This window comes from Emys orbicularis, chromosome 16, assembly GCF_028017835.1.
Source record: "Emys orbicularis isolate rEmyOrb1 chromosome 16, rEmyOrb1.hap1, whole genome shotgun sequence".
NCBI classification, from domain to species: Eukaryota; Metazoa; Chordata; order Testudines; family Emydidae; genus Emys; species Emys orbicularis.
In genome coordinates this window covers 20,305,000-20,326,683 of record NC_088698.1, presented here as the reverse complement: position 1 = coordinate 20,326,683, position 21,684 = coordinate 20,305,000, and the positions used below count along the sequence as shown (strand labels likewise).

The 21,684-nt window shown below is 46.2% G+C and overlaps 1 protein-coding gene across 1 annotated transcript in view; it reads left to right on the top strand.

Annotated features, from left to right (window-relative positions):
- MMP17 (matrix metallopeptidase 17) overlaps positions 1-13,976 on the top strand; it is a 110,274-nt gene extending 96,298 nt beyond the window's left edge. The window contains exons 7-10 of the mRNA XM_065417884.1: positions 2,750-2,832; positions 7,675-7,827; positions 10,286-10,543; positions 13,648-13,976. Of these exons, the coding sequence (XP_065273956.1) occupies positions 2,750-2,832; positions 7,675-7,827; positions 10,286-10,543; positions 13,648-13,976 (823 nt within the window). The remainder of the gene's footprint in view (positions 1-2,749; positions 2,833-7,674; positions 7,828-10,285; positions 10,544-13,647) is intronic.
- The last annotated feature ends 7,708 nt before the right edge of the window (positions 13,977-21,684 follow it).

Genomic DNA, 21,684 nt, shown 5'->3' with positions numbered 1-21,684 from the left:
AATATCATTCTTCCTTGCTATACATAGTATCCAAACCCTCACCTATGCTTGCGTGTGTGTGGTATTTTTATTTAAAGAGCTGGCTAATTGGCAAAGGCCCAGATCCACAAAGGTAATTCGGCCCCTAACATCCATTGATTTAATGTAAGTTACCCTTTTGGATTTGGGCCAAAGCTTATATTTCATTTTGGATTTTCAGAAAGTGCTGAGCACCCACCATCTGAGAACTGGGGTCCTTTACATTTTCTCAAATTGGGGACCCAAAATTGCTAGTCACTAGTGAAAATCTAGGCTTTATTGTGTGTGTTTCAAACAAGAGGCGAATTTGGTCTACTATGTGTAAAAATATCTTCATGACGTTTTTAATTAAATGAAACAGTTTATTTTATGTATGAAACATTTCTCTTCAATGTTGGCAGCAAACTCACTGGAAAGAGTATGAAATTGACACGTCTAGTTTCACACTCTTAAGTTGGGGGAAGAGCAGAGCCGTAATCGAAATAGCATCAGGGTGAAAAGTCAATTACACTTTTAAAATTCTTTAATTTTAACGATTGAAGATGTTGCTAGGAACTCAGGTAGAGGTTGTTTTTAAAATATATGGGCCCAGATGCTCAACTGGCGTAAATCAGCATAAATCCATTGACTTCCATGGGGATACGCTGAGTTTATACCAGCTGAGGATCTAACAGGATTTTCATTTTGACAAGTGTCTCTTGAATAATGAATCAGCAGAGGAGTAGATAAATCTATGAGGCAAAACAGCTCTGGGCAGCATATCAGGGGCACGGAAGCCTTCTCTTTGCTGGTAAAATCCACTCAGAATTCATGAATTACGATTATGCAGCTGACGCAACCCAGCATGGCCTCTGGGGCTTAGTTATATTTGGAGGGTCCCTTGGATAACTGAAGTGCTGTCTTTAGAATTCTGCTTTGTTCCTTAGAAGCAGGGTGATCATTGGAAGCACGCAAGGATATTCTTTTTTTTCCCCATGAGGATGAGCAAGAGGCTTTCCTGGGAACGGCCTTTCTATGGAGAGTTTCCTGAATGTTGGTAGGGCTGTCAGACTGTGGGGATGTGAGGAAAATGCTTTATTTAGGATGTGCCCTGCAATGGGATAATTCCATCAATTTACTCACCCGGGTCAGAATCGTGCAGTGGGCTTTTCCTGATAAAGCCCCCGAAAGGTAGGGTGAAAAGTCTGAAAGCTCATGGAGGTTCATGCTGGGAGATTTCATCCTCCTCACAGTGTGGGTGGGCTGGGTGCTGTATTGGTCATGTTTAGTTAGATACCCTCTGCAGAGCTGTCATCGTAATGGGCTCGCAGATTCCTTCCCTCTTGGCATTTAAAGCAAATCCCATGTAATGTTTTGTGTGCATGCGTGCGTGCCATCCTCTAGTGATTGAACCACAGAAAGGATAAGGGACCTACTACTACTAGCAAAGGGAGTTTTCCTTCAGGTCAAGTGGTAGAGGTCTATGTTTTTGGTGCTGAAGGACAAGGGTTCTAATCCCAACTCCTCTGGGGCAGGTGTTTTGTTTAGCTCGTAACGGTGTTGTCAGAAACCCAAAGATTTGTTATGCTTCTAGTGGCACAATTGTATCAGTTATGTTTGTTGCTGTGATGCTTTGAAAGTGCTGTGTGGCTCTTCCCCTTGGCCACACAGCACTGTATCACTAACGTGAAGTCTGTTTTATGGAGTCGAAGGGTGCTCAGATACTATGGTGAAGTCTTGATTGGGCTCAGACATGTGGCTGGTGTATTACGTAGGGAGAAGTTGAGAAGGATGGTGCCGGCAGTCCGATATGAAGTTCTTCTAAAGGCAAATTAGATTCATGCTTCCCTGTCATGAAGAGCAGCTGATCTGTATACGGTTCACAAATCCTTTCTTTGCTCTCTATCAATCATTGTACAAGGGCTTCGTTACTCTTTACATTCTTCATACTCCCCGTGGCCCCACCACACACCTTATTAAAACAGGATCTCAGCCAGGCTAGTCACTATCTGGGCATTCACCATCCAGCCCCTGACCCCCTTTGTTTGGTTTCTGTTACTGCCTCATGGTGCGGCTGTGACCCCCAGCAGCTCAGAGTCTACGTCCAGAGTTCCTGTGTGCTGAAGTCACTCTTGTCAGCCTGTGTGCTTTTTGTTCAGCAAGTATCTTCAGCAGGGGGCCCAGGTGGGCTCTCAGACGCACCCCAGTGAAGCTGGAGTAATAGCTTTGCCTGCACTGGAGTTCCTCTGGCTTTCCAGAGGTGCTACAGAGTGCAGAATCTAACTCCCCATCTCCTTGGCTCTTGGTAATGATCTCACATAGAAAAGGGGGGGTTGTGTCTGCCATGGATTCGTTTTGATGAGAAAACTGTCTTAAAGCTGCCGTTTGTCCAGAAAAGCTTTGCAGAGCCTCTGCCTTGGAAAATCCCCTGTGCACAAGGCTGGGTTCACAGCAGGGCTGATTTGGGGGTGGGAGCAGGGACCCGCCAAACGTTGGGCCTCTGTGATCTTCTGCATCATTCCTAGTTACAGCCATGTCCCATTGAACCCCTCCATCTCGATGGCCCGGGACTGCAGATCCCAGTTTCTGTGTGCACTGGGGAATTGTCTTCAGCCAGACGAGCCAGCGCAGTGAGTGGGAGGGGAATTGCTGCTTGCCTGGAGGAGCAGTGCCTGGTCCTGGGGAGCTGGAGAGCCCTGCTCCTGGCTGTGGGGGCGGGGCTGCTGCTCACATGAGTGCTGTCTTTCTGCAGGCTCAGAAGAGATATGCCCAACAGGTGCAACACTCACTTTGACGCTGTGGCTCAGATCAGAGGCGAGGCTTTCTTCTTCAAAGGTAAGCAGCTGCTTTCCGCGTAACGGCTTAGGTGACCTTTGCCAAGCCGAAGCTGCACCTCGCTCGGCGTTACGCAGCTGGGCTCCGTTCATGCAAACCGTTCAGTCTACTCTTCTCTTCAAACCTGGTCTCCAGCAGAGGGATGGCTTTGCCAAGACGTCTGGGGCATGGAGTCAGGGTATTGGTTGCAGCACTAGGTTCACATCCAGTAGTATTGGGTTTGCTCCAAAGCTGGGCTGCCAGAGCTTGATTCTCATTCACACTGAGGCCACTTTACACCGTTGGGGCAGCATGAAGGGCTCTTAGAACTTTAAGGCCCTCTATCTACACCCACCTTCAGGCCCCGCTGGAGCAGTATAATGAGATCCGTTAGGATCACCATCTGGCTCGAAACTAGTAGGATAGACTTGATTTTCAAAAAGGGTGCAGCAGACTTCGAAAAGACCTAGAGATGGGCATTGGTGACGATGAAACAGGTAGAGACTTCCAGATGGGAGGAGAGTGACTGGCTTTGTCTACACTGCCAATTGAATGACAAAGCTTTTGTCGTTCACAGGTGCTTAAAAAAGCCTCCCTCCCCTACCCAAAAGACAAAGGTTTTGCCACGGCAAGTGGCCGTGTAAACGGCTCGTTGTTGGCAGGAGCGCTCTCCTGTCGACAACGCAAACCCCGCTCAGAGAGGGCGGAAGTATTTTGTCCGCAAAAGTGCTGACAAGCAGCGTTTACACTGCCCGGCTGTGTCGCTAAAAGCTGTGTAGTGTAGACAAAGCCTAAATGAGGCCTGCTTGTTTTAGAGAGGAGGTGAATGAGGGTCGTGGTAGAGGTACACAATACTGAATGGTAAATCAGGCACTTCTGCTTACCCAAGAACGAAGGGGAAATCCGGTGGAATTAAGAGACAATAAATTTAAACTGACACATAATTAAGCTATGGAATTCACTGCTGCTAGAAGCTAAAGAGGCAAAGAATTGAATAGGACTCTAATGAATGATTAGGAATGTATGTAAACTGTAAGAACATCTGCAGTTACACTAATTGGGTGGTAAGGCCCTCAGGACACCAGCCAATCACTGACTGCCTTGAGCTCAGAAGAAACTTCCATTTCCTCCCCCGTTCATCCTGCCCCCAGTCATGTTTTTGCATAACTGCCCATTATGGGGGTTTTACACTTTGCTGTGAACCAGCTCTCAGTGGCCACTGTTAGAGACAGGATATCATCAATGTCTGCTATGCCACTATTTGAGCTGTTCAACCAGACGCTCCAGGATTTCAAAGTGACAAACTGAAATTGGCATTTGCAGTATCAAAGTACAAATCTGGGTCCATCTGAGGATTGAGAGAACAGCCACAGATCACTTTGACTTATGTCCTGAATGCCTTCAACTTCCCTTTCCGCCCACACTTCACGTTCCTGGTTCCACATGCTGTGAATGCACCATCATCCAAAGACGACAACACACGCACAAAATTACAGTACCATCTGGTTCCATGTTTACTGAACAGTTGCTGACAGTGTATCTCCAGGGGGGACAGGCTGTCTTAAGAGAATCCTGCCAGTGCCTCCTCAGCTGTACAGAGTTCTTCTCTGCCTGGTTTCCTTGGGGTTTCTTTGCCTTTGAGGTGGAAAGGTCCCTGACTGAGGCCACTGTGATGCATTGTCCAGAACTGACTCAACTGATCTCCTAGGGGAGAAGAAAGGCATCTCCTCACTGAGATGATAAACAGAAACCAGGAGAGTTTACGGCATCTCCATTGAAACATGTCACTACCAGATGGAAGGAGGGAGGGCATCCAAAGAGGGAATGAACAAAAGCATTTGAAGATGCCTGGGCCGCTGAGGCAGCACAAAGCAGAAGATGATGTTCACACCGCGAGGCACTCTCTCTGCAGATGTCTTTTTCTTTCTCACGCCTGCACAGAGCTGCTGGCTCCAAAGAGGCTGCAAGGAAGAAAGGGAGTTAGGAGAGGAGAACTAGAACGAAAAACCAAGAGAGAAATTCTCCTCATGGTTTATTTCTGGCATATATTTGTCACAAGTGTGTGTTTCTTCTGGTGAAGCAAGGGCAGATTTAAAGGGCCAGATCCTTGGCTGGTAGAAATCTGTATAGCTCCATTGGCATCGATTAGCCAGGTCCTCAGCTGGTGTAAATCTCCATAGCTTCAGTGATGTCAATAGGCAGATCTGGGGTAAACTGGCATAACTCTGTTGACTTCAATTTACCTTAGCTCACGATCTGGCTCAAAAGCTATAGATTGGACTGGGGTAATTAATTATCACCTCTTGTTTGGCAGTTCCCAATTCTGAGGCAATAACTTGTCAGAACCGCATACAGAATGCCACCAAACAGTAATGTGAAACCTGAAGTAACTCCTCATAGGTGGCAGGGTTCTGTGCAGTTCAAATACAGAGTGCCCAGAGTTACCCAGAGTTCCTATGGACTTTCATGGAATTGCAGAGTTTCAGGACTTCTGAAAATCAGACCACTTTGATTTAGGACCCTCACTTTAGGCAACCCAAGTTTTAAACTTTGGCCCACCTATATAATGTGTACAGAAATGTTGCCAGAGGCATCCAGCGTGCTGAGAGCATTTCACAGCTGGAATCAAAACCACCAAGCATCAGAAAAAGCAAAATGCCTCCGCCCACATGAATGGGAACTTACCATGATCTCTATGAATTGGGGGAGGTCAGGAAGGCCCATCTTAACCTTGGTTTTCATGCTTACTTTTCAATCTGCCAAGTTTGGGCTGGTCTTACATCAGGCTCTCTCACCATAAATGAAATCATTTCACTCTGTACGCTAATTACAGTTCTTGCCCAGGATGGCCTGGGGATAGTCAGAGTAAGTGCGGCACTTCTGCAGGCAGACCAGGCCATGGTGAGGTGATAACATGAGCTTCGTGGGCAAATGGGAGCCATTGCATTCAGAATTCACTGCTACCTAAATTGCTACGTTTCTGCTGCTCCTGATGGCCTCTTGGAAATCAGCTTATTCCTGACTTCGAATTCAGATTGAAAACTGGCTTCTTGCAGCCGCGCACCTGCTGAGTCCATCAATAGGGAAAGAGAGCTGCTAAATAATACAAAGTGGTGGGGTTTCTCCAGTTATGTCAAATTAGCACCGAGCGCTTTTAACTTTAGATACATTCCTATTAACAAAGCAATTATGCCAACTGTATTTCTTCTGAAAATGGTGAAAATCTGGCATTTTCCAGTGCAAGCCTAATTAGAGATGCAAAGAACATCTTTATTTAATTACATGTGTTTCCATAAGTATACACCAGCCAGACAGTTTGAATACTAGATTTGTAATGATCTTAAAAGAATTTGTAATTACTGCCATTCCTAACAGTTGAATATATTATTCAGACATAGATTTCAGTCATATAGAGCAAATAGGCAAAATGCAGCAGAAGAATAAGTATGTGATATAAATCCTTATAAATGTAATTAAAAAAATCCCCACGCTGCAGATGTTTAAGTGTTGGAGTTTTGCCTCCTGCATTATTAGGCTAAGATCCAATTTCCATAAAATTTTGAAAGTTGGTGTCACAATCTGCCAGCTCTGTAGAAATGTCGTTGAATGTCTTGAATACAAATCTGAAGAAACATCTTGGACCTGTTGCTCATTTCCCTGCTATGCCGAAAGGGATATGCATAAACTCACGACAATAGCTTCTTGGGAATGGGGGTACTAGAGAGGAGACTGAGGGGAGATAGGGTAGGTAATCAGCCTGCTTCCTCCAGCTCAGAACTCACGCTATAGAGATCCCAGGAATGGAATGTGCTGCAAAACCACTGAAATTCAGGTGGAGAGTTCCAAATGTGCCTAAGGGAATTAGATACCCAACGCCCATTGAATGGGATTTGATAACCTAACTGCCTGATACACCTTTGAATATCGCAGCCTTAAACATGTTTCTCCCGCAGCAAACATTGGTTGTGATGGGAAGGGAAGATCAATGTGATTTCTTGCTGAGCCCCAGTTCGTAGCTGCAGCTCCACTGAGGTTGCTGGAGCTGTGCCCTTTTACACCAGCAGAGAATTTGTCTCATTGTAACATTTTGGGTGAGAAGGAGGCCACCTTCTCAATACACCTTAGAATGGTGCACAATATACGTCAATTGTGCCTCCTTTTCTGCTCTTCCTTTCTTCCTCTGTATTTTTTCTTTATTCTTCTCACTCCTCCATTCCTACCCCTTTATAAAAGCTACTGGATTTCAGATCACCTCTTCCTAGTACACGATATGGGTTGGTTGCAGAGGGATATGCAAAATATTCAAACACTTGGAGGTCAGAGTCATGGCAGAGCAACAAACAGTAGTAGTCACTGTTTGCTAAAGCAATCGGCGGTGTGGGGAGAGGGAAAAGCTCCAGATACTTCTGTCTCTTCAGAAACTATCACTTGTTGGGCTAGTCTGTGGTCTGATCTAGCCTGGTTTTAGCTGCCTTAGTACTCTTTGGTCTCAGGTACTCAGTTGCTGGGTAGTAATGATACTGGTACTGATGCTGAGGCAGCATATTCAGCCCTGGAGGGAAGGAGAGGAAATATCTCCTGTCTCCCCCCAGCACGGATGCTCTTAACAGTAAAAGATTCATTTCTCAGACAGAAGGATGGTGACTGTAATGCAGAGTCTGGAAGTGGATTTCTCCTTATGGCTCAGTGTCAGGGATATGGGAGCCATCCAAGGGATGGGGAATAAAAGAAAGCAAATAGTTTCATAGTTCCCACCTTATGTACTTTGTTTTCTACTTTCCCCTGACTCCACCCACAGCTTTTTCCTCCTAGCAAAGGGGTGTTATGGCATGGTTCATTAATGTCCAATCTGTATTCATCTAGGCAAGTACTTCTGGAGACTGACTCGCAATAAACACTTGGTCTCCCTCCAGCCAGCTCAGATCCACCGTTTCTGGCGGGGTCTCCCTCTCAATATGGACAGTGTGGACGCGGTGTACGAGAGAACCAATGACCACAAGATCGTGTTCTTCAAAGGTAAGAGCAAAAACATTGTTAAAGAGACCACACATCTCTTGCTAGTATCTGTGGCTTTAGTATCTAGTAGCTTTAAACTTCCATTAGTCCTGCAGGCAAGGAGGAACTCGGTGTCATTCAATGGAATTTGCCATGCTGGACAAATAAGCCTCAGTATGGCAGATGAAATGTGAGGGCCCCAAGTGTATATGCTGAGGTGTTCCACTGAGCTCCTGGGTCATAAGCTGCCATGAACCCACCATTGCAAGGCTAATACATATTAGGCTGCTAATAGAGCCACTCAAAAAGCAACAATTATGTTTGGTAAAAAAAAAAAATGAAAAAAATTCACTTTCTCACACAGGACCAGCTAGAGTAGCAAACTGCTTTTTTTTCTTAAACAAGTGCTACAATTCTTAGAATCATAGAATCATAGAATATCAGGGTTGGAAGGGACCTCAGGAGGTCATCTAGTCCAACCCCCTGCTCAAAGCAGGACCAGCACCAACTAAATCATCCCAGCCAGGGCTTTGTCAAGTCTGACCTTAAAAACCTCTAAGGAAGGAGATTCCACCACCTCCCTAGGAAACCCATTCCAGTGCTTCACCACCCTCCTAGTGAAAAAGTTTTTTCTAATATCCAACCTAAACCTCCCCCACTGCAACTTAAGACCATTACTCCTTGTTCTGTCATCTGGTACCACTGAGAACAGTCTAGATCCATCCTCTTTGGAACCCCCTTTCAGGTAGTTGAAAGCAGCTATCAAATCCCCCCTCATTCTTCTCTTCTGCAGACTAAATAATCCCAGTTCCCTCAGCCGCTCCTCATAAGTCATGTGCTCCAGCCCCCGCATCTTCTTTTTCTTTCCCTTTATACTTCATTGAGTAGAAGATGGATTTTTAATTCTTCTGTCCTAACAGGGCCTACCCTGAGCATCTTGCATGTGAAACATTCAGTGTTGTTGGAGGCACTTGGAGGAATTTGCTGGCTGTGTGCATCAGCGCCTGAGTGAGGTTGTAGTAGCTAAGCTGTAGAAGGGCCCTACTAGTAGTGTTAGCTAAGGGGAGAGTTCCTTCAGCTCAAAGAGTTTAGGAGCTGAAGAGCCAGGATTCTAGCCCTTGTCCCCAGTTGCGTGTGATTTAGCTGAGAACTGTATCTGTCTGCAGTGCACTGATTCATTACAATAATTTAGTAAACTATGTTCCACCTTTGTGACGAGGCATTAGGTTCGGTTCATACTTCTGAAGTGTCCCACATGGAAGAACTAAATGTACCTCTGGCCCGTTCATTCCTGGTATTATGCCTGCTGCCAGTAGTTGCTCTGTTAGTTTGAATTTAACTAATTAGCAGTTTCCCACACTCAAAACTGTGGCTGTGTCTCCATTGTGTAATTACTGCACCCAGCACTCAAACTGGGTCTGTGGTGCTTTTTAGGGAGCTGGCCTACTGGATAACTCCAAAAGGAGCAGCTGTGCTAAGCTTCTCTCAGTTGGAAATTGCTTTTTGCCTCTCTAATGTCCCACTTTGCGTGTGGTAAATTATTGATTTCGGAAGTGCTGAATTGTAGAGGTGAGGCTGCAGAAATGGATTATCCTCAGTAATGGATCCCACATCTGCACCCATTAAAGCTTTTAAGGCCTCCCACATACTACCGAAGCATTATTTTCTCAGATGGAGAAATCCAAAATGGCCACCATGACGTGTTGGACTCCACAAGGACCCTGCCAAACCACACAGCTATTGAAAGAACAATATCAGAGAGGCAAACAATCCATAGGTCCAATTATAGATCCTGGGCCAGATTCACTCCTTTGAGCACAGGGCTTGCAGTTTGTACCCTCTGTGCACATAGGAGCAGCTGTGCTAGAGCCTGATCTGTATGGATTCCCCTCCTGGAGAGCAGCCAAATACTATGGTAATGGAGGCCATATAAGTACCCAAGATAGATAGATCTCTCGAGACGCCATGTGCCCTTCCTACCACATGTGCAGATCTTTCAAATCCAGCTGAATGAATGCACAGAAACTTGGGGGAGTCACCTACAAAGGTGGTGCGTACGTGCGTTTGTGTTAAAAGTTGAATTACAGACAGAACTTCTCTATTGGCCCTCGAAAGCTGTGTGCGACTTTTTATTTCTATTAAACAGTTATTGTGTGGAAATCAAAGGGGATGAGGAGGTGGGGAATTAAATGGCATAACCACAGATGACTAGCCTCAGACTACGCAGCATAATCAACATGTCTATGTCCTGGGACCTAATGCCTCCAGCAGCAAAGTAGCAAAGGCTGGCTGTATCCAAGTGGGAGTTTGACACCAACAGCATTTTCCACAAGAAGCAGATTCCTCAGCAGGTTGTTGGTTTTGTAGTTCCCTTTGTGGAGTGCCCTGAATTCGAATCTAGGGATTGTCACAGCAGCAGATCATGGAGTGTAACCTGAAGCAGAATTGATATTTCTACATGCCTGTTTCCTCTCCTCAGGAGACAGATACTGGGTGTTCAAAGACAATAACGTGGAGGAAGGATACCCTCGGCCAATTTCGGATTTTGGCTTGCCACCGGGAGGCATCGACGCTGCTTTTTCCTGGGCCCACAATGACAAGACTTATTTCTTTAAGGACAGTCTCTACTGGCGCTATGACGACCATGAGCGGAGGATGGATCCTGGCTATCCTTCCGAGACCACTTTGTGGAAGGGCATTCCAAGCACGTTAGATGACGCAATGAGATGGTCAGATGGTGAGTCGGTGCTAGCTTAGCAGAGTGTGGTTTTGTTTTGTTTTTAACCTAAGGCCTTGTCTTTACTTAGAAATGTTGTGGCTTTAACTAGGCCAGCATAGTTAAATTGGAGTCAGAAAAAAGGCTTTAGTGCAGACACAGTTATACTAGTATAAAAGCGCTTCTACCCATGTAGCGTATTCTGTTTCAGTAAAGCAAAATAAGAGATACCAATATAAAGTGCCTTATCCCAGTATAGCTGCATCTACAATAGGGCTTTTACCAGCATAACTATTCTGGCAAACAAAAATCAGATCCCTTACCAACATAATTATGTCAGTAAAACTTTTAAAGTGTAGCCTGGACCTAACACACTATTCCAGCAGTGATGCACATTATCACTGGAGATCTCATGAGACCTTGTGACTACAGCTGTGAAATCTCACCATGCTGCAGTTTTACTCAACGGGAGACAGAGCTGTTATCACAAGAATCTTGTGGTCAGTCTTGCAAGTTGTTGCTCAGTAACTGGACATGTGTCACTGCTTGATGTGTAAAGCATGTCTAATAAGTAGCAAATGCAAGGATGTAGGCAAGTCCGGGTTCTGTATTGCACCGGCCAGGGGCTGCAATATGTCTGACGGCATACATACCACCTTGGGTTGTGATTGGATGAAATAAGCAGAGTTGAACTAGCTCATTTCTTGGGTGTGGGACCTCAGAGGTAAAACCCCAGTAAGATATGTTGAGGACACTCTGCTCTCTGTCAAAACTGTGCTGTACGCATACATTAGTATCAATACCAACCAATGCGCCACATGATATTAAGCGACATGGGGCTTTGGACATAACAATAAATTCCTGATCACTTTGGACATCTTAGGGCATTTTTGCAAAAGTGGAACATGTGTTCCAGCATCCTAGACAAATTCCAGTGAAGGTAACTCTGTTCTGCTACCCCCATTCCTCTGGTGCTTTGATAGGATAGGAGATTCTTCGCATTTTTTGTCTTGAAAGTGCTGCAGCACTGCCAATCTGGGGTATGTCTAGACTCCGAGCTGAGGGTGTCACTCCCAGCTCCAGGAGACGTACCCACACTAGCTCTCAACCAGCTAAAGTGTTAAAAATAGAATATAGGATGGCAGTGTGAGCTGTAGGGCAGGCTAGCTACACAAGCACATGCCCATCTGAGTCCCTAAGGGAGGGGAATTGTTTAGCATAGGACAAGAAATTATAGCTGGGAGTACCAGGATTAATTTAATTCTGTGAATGATGATATTAAATTCCTTAGGCAAGCAATATACACATCCTCCACTGCACTCAGTTTTTTTAATATGGCAGTCATCCACCTCTAAAGACAATGAGCACCGAACCAGATCAGTTATTGTGTGTCATGCTGCATATATATGATAGAAGTGGCATTGATACTTGTCTGATGCCAAATAGGTTCTATTGTTTGCTATGAACATTATTCTTTTTCTTGAAGTCTTCAGAATTATTTCCAATCCTACATGTGCTCTGCAACGATACCATGTTCTGGATTTCTGCCTTTGTTATTTATTATCATTTTACACTCATATTGCAACTGTTCGTGCTAGGCACTGTACAAACATGTAGCGAGAGACAGTTCATGCCCTAAGAAACGGACAACCAAAGGCCCCAATCTTGTCAGTTGCACTGCAGAAATCAGTGGGGTTCCTACAGACAAAAGGATCATTTAGAGCAGCTTGTAGGACTGGGGCCTCCTAAGGTGGTTGATTAGGGCAAAACAAAGGCAATAGTCTATCCTGTTTTGGCAGTAGTCTGGCTTGATCCGTATCATGCGATGGGTTGGATATGGTGTTTTGTCTTGTGCCGTATTTGTTGAAATTTGAGTTGGAAAAAAATAAGTTAATAAGATATAAAGAGTTTTGATTTTTTAAGTAAGTGTTTGGCAGTGGGTCAGAAAGCTCCTTCTAGGGGATGAGATTTATTGGTGTGGGGCCTGATCTCCCTGGGGGAGGGGCGGGAAGTTCCGTTAGTGAGGACGTAAAACCATCCATTCCCTCCAGCACAAGCACTACTTACAAGAAAGTGACACTTCCAGGTTTGATTTAGATGTCAAACGAACTATGTAATAGCGACCTGGGAAGAGGGACATCTCCAGGGGCTTATCGGGCTGAACCTTGGAAGCTTTTGAGCATTGCTCATCACTCCCATTGGCAGGTGTCCTTAACGAGCATGGAGCGAGTTCAGGGAATTCAAAATGTACCTGTTCGTGGATGAAATTTACCCCTGGACAAGAGGTCTGTGTGCAACCCACTACACCTCCTGGGCGTGGTGTTCTGTCCCATCTAGTGGCACCGAGACCACTTAGAGAGAGATTAATGAGTCTGCTTCACAGCCTTAGCTAAGGGCCATGTGGCTTTTAGCTCATGCAGTAGAGGCTCGTGCATTTAGCGCCAGAGATCCCAGGTTCGATCCCACCCGCCGACAACCGGGGTCTGTCAGTGGTACATGTGCAAGGCCCTATGAACCACTTAATCCTTTAACATGGGACTTAAGTGATGCCTAAGACGTAGGAGGCCTCTGTGCTGAGGTGTCTTTTTGAAATGCCTGGCTCGCAGGAGCACAGTATATTGTAGGAGTTTCTCTTCCCAGGTCCCTGGTGGATTAAAGGCCTTGAGGTTATCTCTTTAAGAATATGCCAGCGGCATCACAAAACCCTCAGCATATTCTCTCTGGGCACATCAACATATAGGCCCTTCTGTCAAGTTAGACATGTGAGGCCTTGCCCATCTTCTTCCCCCACCATAACTGGGCCTTTGGCACCATGGCTGGTGAGTCGTGTGTGTGGCAGACCCCCCCTGACTTGGCCACTGTAGTAGCATACGCTTAAAGCCAGCCCTGTAAACAAACAGGTGGCACCATGTCCCTGCCTACTGTGCTGTCGTGAACAGGTGCAAGTGGACAAAAACTCCATTACTCCTGGTGGAGTTGCACCTGCTCCCATCAGCTCAGGATGTTTCCGTTACTGCTGTGTCCAGCTGGGTGTGAGCACCCCTTTGCTGCCATGGAGACTAGTGACAGAGAGCCCCTCCGAGAGCTCATGCCTGCTAACCCTGCATGTCTTTGTTTTTTTCCAGGTGCAACCTATTTCTTCAGGGGCAAGGAGTACTGGAAAGTGTTGGACAATAACCTGGAAGCAGAACCTGGTTACCCTCAGTCCATCGCCAGAGACTGGCTGGTGTGCGGTGACATGCAGTCTGATTCTCCAGACTCAGCAGGGAGCAGCAGGACTGGGGCGCACTCCAAGCAAGGGCAGCACGACGAGAGCCGTTCAGAAAACGGCTACGAGGTCTGCTCATGCACCTCTTCCTCAGATTCCCTCTCGGCCCACCCGGCACTCAGACTCTCAGCAAGCCTTCTGCTAGCAAGTGTGTGGACAGCAGCAGTGGCTTGCGCAGCACTATGACATCCAGTAATATGGACAAGAAGACGTTACGGTGCTTCAGGGACTGGTGGTGGATAGAATCACACCATGCTACACTGTTACAGCCGAAACAAACATGCCTAGGAACGTGGCAGCGAAGGTTTCAAGCTCTCCATGAGAAGTGAACTGGGTTTATTTTTATTTTTTAGTTAAAGGTCTAATGGACTGTGGGTTCTGCACCTTCTTATTCCCCCAACCAGCTAAAGAATAAAGACGTTGCTGAATATTAGTTACAAAGGTTCCATAGAGATGTAACACTCAGGGTGTGTAAGAACTGCCAAGTAGAGACGGCCTGGATACATTGAAAGGCGACTCTGGTTTCATGAAAACAAACCAGATAGTGGTGAAACCCAGTTGTTATTCCAGGAACAAAAACAGCCCCGGTGTAAGGCTATGGGAAAGATGCAACAGCTGTGCTGACATTCAGTAATGTAACATATGCATCCAAGTGGATGTATGAGATAGAATGGCATCTTGACTGCACTGGGCTTGATTGCAAAGTGGTACATTTCACAAACAAATCTATGCTGCCAACTGATGTCAAGCTAACCCATGCCAGTTTCTATAGATCAGAAACATATTTGCCTTTATAAAGGACGTGAAGGTCACCTTTGATTCCAAATGTTTAAATGTAAGGGCTTCTCTATTAAATCTTGGCCACACAAACATAGATACCGTGGTCAGCAGCAGGTATCGATGCCCCTATCTTCAGCATACGCCTTGACTGCTCGAGCTAGAGTAGCTCTTTCAGCTCTGAGCAAGTAGCAGGCTGTTATAAGCACTGAGTGCAGTCGTTCGGCTGAGATGCAGTTACACACACAAAGCCAGTGTAATCCACATGCATCTAACTTTTCTGCTCCCCTAAATTCTATTCTAGATGTATTTCGTGATTGATCGCTGTATACAAAAATCACATTCGTTTAAGGCTTCTTTTGAAGGATCTGTGAGGGACTAAACTTCGAATTGTGGATGCACGCGCTAGTTTTAAACGTATTTTCAAATAGCATGTTCTGCTTTTTGGCTGGCTTCTTATATCAGCCAGACGCCATTATGATACCATCAGTTGTGAATCAATTATTCTATATGCCACTGTCACTGTTTAATTTGGCACCATGAAATACACTAAGGGAGAATGAAGGGGATTAAATGTTTTAAAGTGGAGATCTTGCTCCGTAAAAATGACATCACAAAATTCCATGTTTGTCTCTCCTTCACTTACAGATCCAGTTTGCTCGGTTCACAAGTAAAAAGATGGTTTTCTAACTGTCCCCAAACTCTACATGGGACCAGAGAGTCAAGCTGGGTTCTGTCTGGCTCCTGGACCAACACCTGTCCCCTTGACTCAGTGGAGGTGTATTATAGATGTACATATGTGGGGCTCCTATGATTGGTTGAAATGGTTTAAATTTCACACGTTCCATCAAAAATGTTTGAATTTTGAGCAAAAAAAGAGCAAAAGGTGTTCAGTGAAATCTTCACAAAACTTCTCTCCCCTCTTCCCCCCCCCCCCCGCACATACTTTAGACAAACTTTAGAGCTAGCTGAAATTTCTGATATATTGAAGTTTGATTAAGTTTATAAGAACTTGAAGACAGGATGAAATTTCAGAACTGGAAAATAATGATGAAAAGCTTTTCACCATTTTTTCCTTCTGTTTTTCTACCTGCTCTAGTTGCACCTTACCTCCATGTTGGGATCATGGTTCTCCTCTGGGTGAGTGTGTACTTTATATGTTGCAGTGATAGTGTGTGCCCTCAGTATACTCGAGTTGGGAAGCACGTGCGCTTGCCATCGGTGGAATGTATGTGTACACGACGCATCTTGAAGGACAACAATTGATATTCGTCCATCGTTATCGATGAAGACCTCAACAACTCATTCTTTCGATGACCGGGCTCTGTGCGTCCGGAGATGACTGATCAGTCCGATTCGGGCGTGGAACGTCCTGTCACACGTTGGGCAGACATATATTGGCACTGTCGATGGTGTACAAGCAGCTCTGGACTTGCGCAGCTCACGCTTTTTTTCAGCCTCAGCAATACGCCTCGCCTCAGAGGTATTACTGCCTGTGTGAATGAGGCTGCGCCATGCTGAATGGTTCAGTGCGAAGGTTTCCCATGTGGCGGTGTTGATCTCGAAGGACTTCAAAAGAGGTCTTCAGCGTGTCCTTGAACCGCTTCTTTTGTCCTCCATGGGAACGCTTTCCCTGAGTGAGTTCTCCGTAGAAGAGCTGTTTAGGAATGCGTTCATCTGACATTCTCACATGTCCGGCCCACCTGGTCTGGGCTCTCATCAGCAATGTGTAAACTGACGGCAGACTGGCTCTAGTAAGGACATCAGTATCAGGCACTTTGTCCTGCCATCTGATTTTTAGAAGCTTTCGCAGACAGGAAATGTGGAAGTGATTGAGCCTTCGTGCATGACTCCGATAGACAGTCCACGTCTCGCAGGCGTACAGCAGAGTTGGAAGCACCACTGCTCGGTAGACCTTCAGCTTCATTGGTAGGCTGATCCCTCGACGTTCCCAAACATTGGAGCGCAATCGGCCAAATGCAGAGCTGGCTTTAGCAATTCTGCAGTTTACTTCATCATCGATTGACACTGCTCGGGAAAGGGTACTGCCCAGGTACGTGAAGTGGTCCACTGTCTGAAGTCTCTGTCCATTTACAGTGATGGACGGTTCTGAGTACGAAGCGTGGGGAGCTGGCTGGTGCATGACCTCAGTCTTCTTGATGTTAATGGTGAGACCGAAGTTGTTGCATGCAGTTGAAAACTTGTCCATACTGGCTTGCATTTCTGGCTCTGTTCTAGCATTCAGAGCACAATCATCGGCAAAGAGAAAGTCTCGAAGTACAGTTTCCTTCACCTTGGTGATGGCACGCAGTCGCCTCAGATTAAATAGTTTCCCGTCAGTTCTATACTTCAGGCCTACTCCTTCAGTGCAGTGTTGAAAGGCATCAGTCAGAGTGGCAGAGACTATCATGCTGAACAAAGTGGGTGCTAAAACACACCCTTGCTTGATGCCGTTGGTGACTGGGAAGGCTTCAGATGTTTCACCGTCATCCAGGACACGAGCCATCATACCGTGATGAAATTGACGTACCATTCGTATAAATCTGTCTGGACAGCCAAATTTCGACATGATCCTCCACAGGCCCTGGCGACTGACAGAGTCAAATGCTTTCGTGAGGTCCACAAAAGTTGTGTAGAGTTCACGATTCTGCTCTTGACATTTCTCCTGTAGCTGACGCACAGCGAAGATCATGTCAATAGTCCCACGTCCCTTGCGGAAGCCACACTGTGATTCTGGCAGTAAGCCCTTCTCCAGGTGAGTGATCAATCGGTTCAACAGAACCCGTGCAAGAACTTTCCCCGCTGTAGAAAGCAGCGAGATTCCACGGTGATTGTCGCATACCTGGCGATTGCCCTTCCTCTTATAGAGGTGCAAGATGGACGCGTCTCTAAATTCTTGTGGAATGGTTCCCTGCTTCCAGAAGGACTGAAACAGCTCAGTGAGTTTCCGTAACAGCACGGGTCCACCGACTTTGTACACCTCTGCTGGTATGGCATCTGACCCTGGGGCTTTGCCACTTGACAGCTGATTGATAGCTTTCTTCACTTCGTCCTCTTCTGGTGAAGCATCCATGGAGTCATTGACTGCAACCTGGGGCATCTTGTCAATGGCCTCATCATTGATGACTGAGGGGCGATTGAGAATTGCCTCAGAGTGTTCAGCCCATCTCTGGAGAATCTGCGTCTTCTCTGTAAGGAGCACAGTACCATCAGAGTTCAAGAAGGGAAAGCTCCCAGAAGACTGTGGACCATAGAGTGTGTTAAGGGCTTCATAAAACTGCTTATAGTCGTTCCTGTCCGCATATGCCTGTATTTCATCTGCTTTGGTGCTCAGCCACAATTCCCGCATTTTGCGCAGTCAGTTCTGTACTGTTCTGCGAGTGTTGATAAAGGCGGTCTTCTTTGCCGCTGAGGATGGATCGTTTTGATATGCACGATGCAGGCGGTGCTTCTCAGCAAGTAAGGCCTGGATTTCTGCATCACTTTCATCAAACCAGTCTTGCCGCCTGCATGTGGAGGGCCCCAATACCTTCGATGCAGCTGTATGGACAGTGTTGCGGAATCGCTCCCAGTCTTTCTCAGCGTCATCCTCAATACGAAGATCAGCAAGTTCATTCTCTAGGTCTTCCGCTAGATTTTCAGTGATGCAGCTGTTCTTCAGCTTCGACACATTGATCCTTTTGAAAGCCTTACAGCCTTGTGGTCGTCTCTTCGGCATGATACGGGGCTTCATTTTGGATACTATGAGCCTATGATCCGTCCAACAGTCAGCGCCACACATAGCTTTTGTAACCCTGACATCTTGTCTATCCCTTCTCCTGATGATGACATAATCGATCAAATGCCAGTGCTTGGAACGGGGATGCATCCACGAAGTCCTGTTACGGGTAGGAAGGCGGAAGACCGTATTGCTGATCAGAAGGTCATGTGCTGCACAAGTTTTCAGCAGTAACAGGCCATTGCTGTTGCACTTTCCCACTCCATTTTTCCCGATGACTCCTTCCCAGGCTGCGGCATTGCATCCGACTCTTGCGTTAAAATCACCAAGCAGAATCAGCTTGTCTGTGCGGTGCACTGACGATAGCAGAGTATCTAGTTCTTCGTAGAATTTATCCTTCACATCCTCTGGGTTGGTCACTGTAGGAGCATATGCGCTGATCAAAGTAGCTTGTTTTCCTTTTTTGAAGCGGAAGCTGCATTGTCATGAGCCGGTCATTCATACCCTTGGGGGACCTGGCAAGTTTCCGAACAAGATGATTCTTGATGGCGAAGCCAACTCCAGATTCGCGACGCTCATCACTGCTGCGGCCACTCCAGAAGAATGTATAGCCACCGCCTGACTCGGATAGCTGTCCTTCATTAGCAAGGCGAGTTTCGCTAAGGGCTGCAATGTCAATGTTGTAGCGTGCGAGCTCTCTAGTGACAAGTGCTGTTCTTCTCTCCGGTCTGTCTGCCGTGATGTTGTCCAGTAACGTGCGCACATTCCATGTGCCAATAGTGATCGGTGTCACTCTAAGTTTTGTTTTTGTTGGACCGCTTTTGTGGGATCCCCGCCAGCCGCGGTATGCTGGCCAGGGTAAGGTGAAGCAGGCAATGTTTAGGGCACCTTTTCTAGCCCCCTCCTTGTTCTACGGAGGTGAGCAGTGCAATCCTGAATAGGGCTGCTCAGTCGCTCAAGAAGATGCCGAGCTCCACTGCTGCTTCGGTCAGGGAGGAACGACTATTATGCCTGAGCCGCCTATGTGCAGGTCCGCAGCTACAGCTCCCGGTGTATCCACACCTGCTGCTTCGTCGCTCGCCCATTGCCACAGGACTTGATATGATGTGATATGATATGATGTGATGTCGAGACTTGCACGTGAATTGGATTAAAGTGAGGGAGAGTTGCGCAACATCAGCCTCACTCTCACTTCCCAGTTCCTATCTGTATCCAGGACAGAAGTCGAGACGGCTGGAGATAAGGCAGGGTGCAGTGGATGACCAGGACGCCTACGTGTCTTGTCGTGCTCTTAAGCGTTCCACAACGCTTGCTGTCACCGCCTTCCTGACCATTGAACCAGGTTGCCTCAGTCAGCCGGATCCAGCCTTCGCATGCAATGGGTAGACAGGCCTTAACTCACCGAGAGTCTCATACTCATCGGCTACCCTCACCTGGTTTAGCCCGCCAGTCGAGACGGTCTCCGGGGTGTGGCCGCTGTCGCATGCTGACAGCTACTTGGAGCCACAGGTGAGAGCTGGGTGTCAAGTGGGAACCAAAGTGGATGAGCTACTCCTAGCAGTACGACTGCTCCCCTATCAGAGGTACTACCCCTCCCTGACAACACCATACACCATACATCCCCATACAACAATTACTGTACAGGTAAATAACCCTTTCTTCCTAGTGGTGGTATGTGAGCAAGAAGGAGCCAGCTTGACTCTCAGATCCAAGGAGAACTTGAAGGGCAACTAGATTTTAAAAAATCCTTTATACTGTAAACTGAGCAACTTTGGTGTTGAATTACACTGCTTAGAAACGCCCCCAAAATTGTGATCAACTATTTCACTGGGGGAAAGTGGGGGTTGGGATCAAAATTGAATTTTCAACCCAAAACAATGTGTTAAAAATTAGAAATTTCCACTGGCCCTAAGTCTGGAGTCAGTGAAAGACAGTCAACATGTAACCCCACAATGTTGATTTTCAGAGTAGAACACTTTTAAGTGAGCCATTTTCAAAAGTGCTGAGACCTGGCCTAACTCTGTTCCCACTGAGGTCAACATTGAAAATTGCTCTTGAAAATCCACCGAAGAGCCCCTTCAATGATATTTCCTGGGAGAGACTCTTTATTTAAAAAAAAGAAAGAAAGAAAGCAGCACTAGTTTCCTCTAACTTCCAGATGGATTTAAATGATGAAACATCTCTTCCAAAGTCTTTTGATCATCGGCCTTTCTCTCTCCCCTTTACCATGTGGATCACGCTGACAAGTAACTCTTCTCTTCAGACTAGCCACTATGGTGGCACTGAACAGGCTGGTGTCTTTTGGTGGCCTAGCAGGAAGCTGGATAAGGAATCTAAATGGTGACTCTCACACACTTGGTGCCATTTTGGGGTGAGTGGGTGGGTGTGGTGTTAAATGGGTTATATTAACTCTTTCAGTGCTTCAGGGAATGGTGTGGCTTGCGGGGAGCAATGTCCACACGGCTGCACCAGATTGTTTAGTTCTTGGTGGTTTCACTGTGGTAAGTCCCTCACCAAAGGCTCTTCAGCAGTGTAGGCAGTGACAGGATAAGAGGGAAGGGCCTCTCACGGATCGGTAACTGATTCAAAGATAGGAAACAAAGGGTAGGAATAAATGGTCGGTTTTTACAGAGGAGAGGTAGATAGCAGGGTCTCCCCAAGAGTCTGTACTGGGACCTGTTGCTGTTCAACATATCCATAAATGATCTGGAAAAAGGGGTAAACAATGAGGCGGCAAAGGTTTGCAGACGATCCAAAGTTACTCAAGGTAGTTCAGTCCAAACCCGACTGTGAAGAGCTACAAAGGGATCTCACGAAACTGGGTGACTGGGCAACCAACTGGCAGATGAAATTCAATATTGATAAGTGCAAAGTAATGCACAACGGAAAACATATTCTCAACTATCCATACAAAATGATAGGGATCTAAATTAACTGTTACCATTCAAGACAGAGATCTTGGAGTCATTGTGGATAGTTCTCTGAAAACATCCGCTTGATGTTCAGGAGTAGTCAAAAAAGCTTGGGAAAGGGATAGATAATAAAACAGGAACTATCATAATGCTGCTGTATAAATCTATGGTACACCCACACCTTGAATACTGCATGCAGTTGTGGTCACCCCATCACAAAAGAGATATATTCAAATTGGAAAAGGTGTTGAGATGGGGAACAGAAATGATTAGAGGGGTGGAACAACTTCCATACAAGACTGGGATTGTTCAGCTTAGAAAAGAGATGAGTGGGGGGCGAGATGATAGAGGTCTATAAAGTCATCACTGATATGTAGAAAGCGAATAAGTAAGTGCTATTTGCCCCTTCACATAACACACGAACTGAGGGTCACACAATTAAATTAATAGGCTGCAGGTTTAAAACAACATAAGGAAGTCCTTCTTC